The sequence below is a fragment of the Gossypium arboreum genome, chromosome 3 (assembly GCF_025698485.1).
Source record: "Gossypium arboreum isolate Shixiya-1 chromosome 3, ASM2569848v2, whole genome shotgun sequence".
NCBI lineage: Eukaryota > Viridiplantae > Streptophyta > Magnoliopsida > Malvales > Malvaceae > Gossypium > Gossypium arboreum.
This window is the reverse complement of record NC_069072.1, coordinates 3,127,701-3,136,457: the sequence shown is the minus strand read 5'-3', so window position 1 is coordinate 3,136,457 and position 8,757 is coordinate 3,127,701. Positions and strand designations below refer to the sequence as shown.

The following is an 8,757-nucleotide window of genomic DNA, read 5'->3' as shown; positions in this document are numbered from 1 at the left end:
AGTAGTTGGGTTGATAACTGCTTAGATATTTACACCATGATTTAAGGTTGTCAAATTATCATGACTTTTTTTAATTTGGTAATTATGTTTATTTTTATTTTTTTTTTGTATTTAAATTTAACAATTAGATTCATTTTGATCCTTCAAGTGAAAAATATAAAAAGTTGGATGACGTAGAATTTTGAGATTGTGTCATATCTTCACTTGAAAATTAATATATATATATATATAAATTTGCCATTATTGACGTGGTACAATATAAAAGTGTCACATACATTGTTCTAATAATCTGACCAATAATTAAACTTTTCGGACCATTAGTTCTCAATCCAATTAGTTTGATCGGTTCAACTTCTAGATCAACAATAATTAAATAAATAACTAAAATTCATAAAAAAATTAAAAAATTATAAAACTGGTTCAACTTGTTTAACTATTAGTTTTCTTATCTCAGTTTTTAATTTTTATTGGTTTTGAGAAATTTCTGATTCAATCCGTTCAACCCCTTTGTTTGGACTAGTATACCAATCGGTTCACAGTTCAATCGGTCCAACCAACCAATCTAGTCATTTTTCAATATAACACTAATCACATCATCAAATCACATACAAAAACATGTATATGTTTATCTCGATTTATTCGAGTTTAAATTAATTTTTAATAAAATTTATATAAAAACATTAAAACATCCCAAATTAATATTTGATACTTTTTAAGAAGAATGGTTTTATTTTTATTTTATATATAAGCACCTTTATTCCTTTTACTATAAGTATAAATGTTATTAAAATTATTAATTAATTATGAACCAAATTTTACATAATCACATGGAAATTTATTCCTTTTGCCATAGCTAGAAAAAGAAAATAAAGAGACGTACGTAACATAATTAAGTAAAATATCTAATCTATGGTCATTAATTTAAGGCTTATGCAACTCATCACATGGACACACTATCTAATATATAGGAACATTAATATATTTTTAGTATAGCTATGATTTTATTAGGGTGTGTAAATTTTAGGTAAAATTAAATTAATTTAGTTAATCGATCGGTTAATTAAATTAATTTTTTCGAGTAGGTTAATAATTTTTAAAAGTTAGGTTAACGGTTAATTTGATTCAAATCAATTAATTAATCGAATTAACCCAAATTTTATATTTTTATATGCATTTTACATATATTAAATTCGTTAATTTGGTTAATTCAGTTAATTTTTATATGTTTTATACTTGTTTTAACAAAGACAAAAAAAAAAACACATATAAATTTCGGTTAATTCGGTCAAACCAAAAAAGTTCGATTAATTCGGTTAATGGTAGTTCGAGTTGGGTCAGTTAACCAGTCGGTTATTCAATTAAACACCCCTAGATTTCATAGCAATTTTCACAACTAGCGCGACTCGAACTCAAACCATACTTGGAACAATGAACACTATGACTATCAAGCTAACATAAAGAATTCATCACAAATTATTTTTTAAAAAGTAAATATTTAATCAATAGGTCACAAGTTATAGTTTATGGCAACATTATAATTCATATAAATTTGTGGCAAACCTTGTGGGCTATAAATATGAAATTTATTCCTTTTTCCATAGCTAGAAAAAGAAAAAGGAAGAGACATTAGGATAACCATTGTGAAACGGATATAAGATTAGTGGTAACATAATTAGGTAAAATATCCAATCTATGGTAATTAATTTAAGGCTTATGCAACTCATCACATGGGTAGACTATGTAGCATATAGCAACATTAACATTTTAGTATAACTATAATTTCAACCTAAGTTATTTTTTAAAAATAAATATTTATCAATAAATCACAAGTTGAAGTTTATAGTAACATTATTATTCACCATTAATGTTTTAACAAATGTTATAAACACGAAATGTTTAAATTTGTGCCATGGGTTATAAATATGAAACATTGTCGGAGATACAATTTCTCGTGTATATATATATATATATATTAGTTTTCTTACCCAACGATGCACGAATTTAACCAGGGACAAAGCCAGGGGTTTGGCATGGGCCCCGGCCCCCTAAAATGTAAAATTATTTTTTAGGCCTTTAATTTTTTCTTTTAATTTTTAAATTAATAAAGATAAAATTGTACTTTGGCCCTCTTAAAAAAATTTTCTGACTTCGCCCCTGAATTTAACTGTATGATCATAAATAATACATGTTCAAATAATCATTTATATATTTTTTATATTTTTTGTAATTATCTAAATGATATATATTGCACTTATATTTTACAGAATATAACTTAAATGATACATAGAGCATGGGTATAATATTTTTTACATTACCCGTGCTCTATGTATCACAAGTCATTATGTATATTAAATTTATAATATTTTATAATATTAGTAGACTTTTATGCATAAATATAGTGTAAAATATGAAACGGCCCAATTTTTCATCGACATCTAAAAAATTAATTTTATATCGAATTTAATAAGTCAAGTTGCAAGGAAAGTTGAATTGAGAAGTTACAAGTCGAATACGGGTTATGAAATAAATTGATTAAGTTATTAAATAAATAGTATAGGGATTAAATCACAAGTGAGTAAAATGAGGAGCTTGAGATAGGTCCTTACTAAGCAAATTTCCATGTCCTTAAAAACAAATAACTCTTAATAAATGAATGATCAGAGGGTATCATCATGGTGAACCATTGGATCCCACCATTGCATAGGGTTAAGGCTTAATAGCCATTGATTTCTTTTATAATAATTTCTAATTAATCAAACTTAATTTAAACATGTTAAATGGAGAGAAAGAGAAAACATTTTTTTTTTTACTTCCATGGTCAAAGCCCAAATAAAGAAAAACTAATTTTTAAAAAGTTTAAAATTTAAAAAAAAAAAAAAAGAAGAAGAAGAAATACATAAACCCATTTTCCAAAATAATAATAAATAAGAAAAGCATCAAAGGGTTTTAAACAAGTTTACCATATGCATGTTAAAGATTCTTTTTTTTAGTGTTTGATTAACGAGCTTTTTCAACAAAAACAGTAAGTTTAATTACTCTTAAAAACTCTAACAATTATACATTGATAGGTAAAAGTATTATAGAGCTCTTTATACTAAAAGTTAGGTTGCATTTTGTCCTCTCCACTTAAAAAATAGGTAAATTAGTCCCTATACGTTACATCAAAGAGAAAATTAATTTTTTCTTTAAAAATTTCTATTTGTACTGCTAAAAACTGACGAGTCTGATAGAATAATTAGATAGTGACATGTGGCATGCCACGTGTACTTCATGTTGACATACAGAGACCAATAAAATTTTTAACAGAATGACCAGTTTACTCTTTGATCTGATATACAAAGACTAATTTGTCAAATTTTTAGATAAAAAAAAAATGCAATCTGACTCCTAATACAGGATTCTCTATCGTACTTAAACTACATTGACAGCAATCCATCCACAAAACTTCAATTAATGCATGTAATTGGATACTTGATGTTTCTCAGTTATAGATTTTAACCATAAAGCTTAGCCAATTGTTGTCCCAAAGCTCAAACACTATACTAATTAAGATGTTAAGAAAATTGCAGAATTGGTCACTGTTTTTATCACTGATGTTTATGTTCTTCATCCATGAAAGAAATGGAGTTCTAGAAAGAAGGGAAGAACCTATTAAGATTAGCAGGCAAGGAGTAGAAGTTTTCAGTCCTGGTATCTGCATTGAAGCTCCTGAACTTTTCCCACCAATGGCTGCCATTATCTCGCCTGACCGAGTCGTGCCAGTAACTATGGGTGCAATCCAAGAAGAAAGCCACCATGATTGCCACAGTTGCCGGCGATGAAAATATTGTTTGCATGACATTGTTGAACTGTGTAACCAATAAGAAAAGAACATGTTGCTTTCAACGTATAATGATAAGACTGCAGGGGAAAAGCATGCAAATCAAATAGACACTCACCCATGTAGATTGAGTATGAACTGGACCATGACCAGAAACTAGTAGATACTCATTGAAATATTGAGATATTGAAAGGCCTATGAAGAGAGAAAATCCCAGTATAAACTTGGTTCTGAAGCTGTTTAGGTTGCAAAACTGAAGGAGACCGAGACCAGCTGAAGCTGTGCTCAATCATAGTGTTTGAAAAAAAACCCGAGTCAACTCACATTATATTGTTTAAAGAGTTTACATTATACCAACATAAAAGATGCATACCAACATAGGCAAAGAGGACACAGTACAGAGCAGCAACAATTGGTAATGGTATTGAAGCCAAAATAGCACCAAATTTTCCTGTTCATAAGCATTCACACTATGAATATATGAGCTCCCTATAGAATTTATTTATATGTACCGTACCGAATACAGAAAGGAAAAGCATGAACAATGCCGATATTTGAACGACTCTCCGGCTTCCAACTCTTGTTAATCCCAAAAGACCTGCATTTTCACTAAATTGCAGCAAAGTAGAATTAGATGAGAGATCAATGTTGCGTACTAAAGATCATTGCAGCAAAGTAAATGTGAGTTACACTGAAGCAGTGGAGCCAGTTCCTGTACCAAATAAACCATTCAGCAAAATGGCTACTCCCTGGAGTTGACAAAATTCAAGAACTTATTAGAATTTGGAAATAGTAAAATGGAGATCACACAATCTTAGGAAATGCATAAGATGAAAAGATTAAGATCATTTTATATGTACCAGCCAACCGACACCGCGGCTATGTACAGAAGGCGGGATAGGAGTGGCACTTGCATATCTCGATGCTGCAATAAATGTACCAGTAGACTGCCAAAGGAATGAAAAAGAGATGAAAATCACTAAAGGGAATTTCATATATATAAAATTTTCATTGAAACACATATATTTGCAGATGATAAATATATGAAGACTAACATCCCAGAAGTCACACCTCAATGATAGCAACAAAAGAGGCAGCTATGACTGAAACAGCATCACCAGCGTGGAAACTTGGTCTTCCCCATTGCAATGGATATGGAACCCTTATCCTATAAGGAGAACAAACCAACACATTATCAAAATCTAATCAAACATCATTAAAATCTCCCAACAGAACATTAGTTACATGTTAATAAGTTCCATACCAAAGCCCTTCAGTGTGCTCTTTACCTATGTTGCTTTTGAGCTCTAAATAATGTAAATTAGCCCATGTATATGACAGGTAACGATAATAGAAATTTCGGAATATCGATATCTTAACAGAATCAAGCTGATAATCTTGTCCAGTCAATACAAGTCACAAGTTTATTGATACATATGAGTTTACCAAGATGCAGCACTGGTGAGGCCAGAACGATCAGTACGACAGCTGAACTGAGTTTTCGAAACACTATTATCATAAGCACCAGATGCTGTCAAAATTTCTGCATAAACCCAAATAACCACAATGGAGAAAAGGATAGCAAAACGATCGAATATCGCTCTGTTGGATTTGATTAAATGGGGAATATACTGCAAAGCCATTAATCATAAACCAAATTTGAGGGATAAAAAGCAAATAAACTATTATAGCAAATGAAATAGAAAAAACAAGGTGCCCACAATGAGAGAAAGATTAAGAACAGAGGTCACCTGCGAAAAGAAAATCAATGCTATCAATGCTGGGAGTCCAACTTCAACACATCTAGCCAACTACAAGTAAAAAGTTAAAAAAAATCAAGCAATTTACTGAGAATAATGTAAGCATAACGGCAAGAATGCTTACTTGAGGGAAACCATGTGAATAGAGACCAAGTCCAGTGAGAATCACAAGAGGAGCAGCTGCAAGTGGGCTGAAAAATCTACATAGACAACAAGGCAAATCAGTCAATGCAACGAAAGTTACAAATCCCAAATTGTAATTAGTCTTGTTTTGCAAAAATTCTATTGCTACCTTGCGAAAACTCTCCAGAAACCAAAGAAACCAATAGTCATGGTAAAGAATGATGCAACGATGAGTGCTCCTTGTACATCTCTCATGGATTCTTTAAACCTCTGTATAATCAAGTCGTCACCATTACAAAGTGAGGCTCTGTATGTCATTGACATTCAAAAGAAAAAGAAGAAAAAACAAATGAACCTCGTTGGGATCAGCGAGGAAGCTGTATCTTGATGATAAAGCAATAGAAACGGTGGGGATAATGAAAACATAAGAGCCCCCAATAACCACTGGCAACCGGGTTCCAAAGAATGTTTGTAACAATGTGTTTAACCCAGAAACAAAGAGAAGAGTGTTTATAACCTCAGCTTTCTCCGTCTGTTTTAGCTCGAAGAGACCATACATAGAATTAATCAAGAAGAAATAGGCAAAATAACAAAAAGGATTTGAATTAAAGCCTTGTTTTCTTACATTGCCACCGCCCATTAAAGGGACAATTGTAGATGATACAATAACAGTAGTCCCAAGCATTACCAAGTAATGCTGAAAGCCATGAAGTATTGATTCAGCTGCATTTAAACAAAAAAAAAAAAAAAGCTCTTTAGTCTTTGAACAGATATTCTTCGTTACTTAAAACCCAAGAAAACAATGATAATGATAATGATAATGAAAAAGGAAGAAGATGAAAGGAAAGATGGGTAACGATGATTATATTCATACGCCAAGAAGGAGAGGTGCAGACGCAGAAATCAACACCAGGGAGCTGATCTTTAACCGGAAAAGGCTGGAAATCATCGGATTTTCCACTATTTCCACCACCGGCAGCCATTGTTTTCTTCTGGGTTGCTTCTGGTTGGGGAGGAGTTTGGGTTTGAATATATGTATTATGGGAGTGAAATGTGTAAGATGAGGTGAAAAATGAAGGAAGAGAGAGAGAGGCAGTTCTAGGCGGCGACGTTTTGACAGTGACCATGGGCTTTGCTTTGCTTGGAAAAAGCTCTACTAACTGTTGATTTTGATAGCGACGTCTCTGCCTTCCACTCTCTCAAATTCATTAACAGACAAAGAAAACAAATGAATATAGTAATGATGATAATACTGGGCTTCCATTTTTTTCAATTTTGGAAAGTACTCAACCGAAGCATCCTTTTACTTTCCGTTTATATGCCCGCTTTTTCACGTCGCTTCGCTTTGCCTTATTCATCTTTAATTATGCTTTCGCTCTTTCTACTTTTCCCACATTTTCAATTCAGTCCCTTTATTTTCCTTTTGCTTGCATAGCTTTGCACAAGGTATCAATCTCATCAAATTACCACCCATACTTATACTACATTTCATTTTTTTTATACAATATTTACTTCTATATATAATCCCCGAAACCCTTAAATTGAAAGAAAGTATTTAAAAGGCCGGAAAATTATTTTAGAGAGGCAAAGATGACTTATAAATTATTTAAGAATTAAAGTATAATTTTACCATTATATTAACATGTAATTTCATAAAATTTTAAGGAATTAAATGACAAATCTATCATTTTAATAGTGGGTGAGTCGACTCCTTCCCCGAGCAACCATATCAATTAAGCTAAGAATAAGTATAAAATATCTATGGCTCTTACTACAACAGTCAAAATCAGCACAAAAATGTGGTCTGACTAAGTATAGTATCGTAAACTTTAGGTCACGGAATAAATTTTCCTTTTTTTAATGCTTTCTTTAATTTTTATTTTGAAATAAAAATAATGTTGGATAAACGAAAAAATAGTCATTGTTTTGAAATTCATTAAAATTTCACATTTTAAGTATTTTGTTTAGTTTCTAGAAATTTAGAAGTTGGGTGAATAATAGAGCAAAACCTTAAAAAAAGAAAAAAGAAAAAAGGAAGCTTCCACTTGATTGGTACAATGAGATATAATTAACTTAAAAACACTAATATTTTAACCCGTGACTCGAAATTGTTAAAAATTCTATAATTTAAATTCCGTCAATTATTAAAAATAAATATAATGATAAAATAAGAAAATTATACGGTACAAATTAAATTTATATAAAATTATTTTTCTTCTTTGCGATTGTTCTATCGCGATTATCCACGTTTAAAGTTTTTACACCCACAAAATCTTACCTCAACAACTTCACGATCTCATGCATGACAGCATTTATTAAGAGCTCTTCTATGTTTAAATGAATATAATTTTAATGGATAATGGAAAGATGAAAGGCAAATGGCTCAAGCAAAAAGGGTAGATGATGATGTTTCTTGGGCCGTCCTAGGCTGCCCACCTGCCACTCACTGGCTTGTCGCGACCTAACAACCTCGGCTACTCACTAGTACATACTGGTAATGTAGCAAGACACTTATTCAAGAGTTGTACTATTCAATCAAATTAAATTTGATTATGAATCATATCATTTCTTCAAATCTAAAGGTCTGTTTCTTGAGAGAATTTAAAAATATATATATATTTAAAAACTGAGCATGGATAAAAAAAAATTTATTTTCTGAACAGGCAAGGCTTTGGGTAGGAATTTTTATATGAGCAAGTCCGAATCAATTATTTTATTGTTATTGTTTGAATATTTTATTGATAATTTTGTTATTATTTTAGACACATTTTTTTATTAAGTTACAACTATTTTAGTGTTATTTAAATATAAAGACTTTTTTAATGTATTTTCAGTTTGTTGAGAAATATTTATTTTAATGTTTTTAGTGTATTTGATGTATTATTTTTTTTTAAATTTGTTTTTCTATAAAAAAATAATCTAAAATAATAAATACGAGCGGGTCGAGTTGGACTTGGGTTTTTCACTTTCAATTTGGGTTGGTCTTGAGTAGAATTTTAATCCTATTTTAGGTCAACCCTAGAAAACGGGCCTAAAATTTTACATCAGTCCGGT

At 30.8% G+C, this 8,757-nt stretch overlaps 1 protein-coding gene across 1 annotated transcript; it reads right to left on the bottom strand.

Annotated features, from left to right (window-relative positions):
- Window positions 1-3,296: 3,296 nt before the first annotated feature.
- Window positions 3,297-7,027, bottom strand: LOC108486730 (nucleobase-ascorbate transporter 4-like). The gene is made up of 14 exons (XM_017790930.2): window positions 6,578-7,027; window positions 6,329-6,426; window positions 6,059-6,235; window positions 5,873-5,973; window positions 5,705-5,780; window positions 5,572-5,631; window positions 5,267-5,451; window positions 4,892-4,988; window positions 4,681-4,767; window positions 4,511-4,569; window positions 4,338-4,429; window positions 4,194-4,271; window positions 3,939-4,099; window positions 3,297-3,848 (listed from the first exon to the last, which is right to left on the bottom strand). Exons 1-14 carry the CDS (start codon window positions 6,828-6,830, stop codon window positions 3,630-3,632), a joined length of 1,743 nt encoding a protein of 580 aa, XP_017646419.1. The 5' UTR covers window positions 6,831-7,027; the 3' UTR covers window positions 3,297-3,629.
- Between the last annotated feature and the right edge of the window lie 1,730 nt (window positions 7,028-8,757).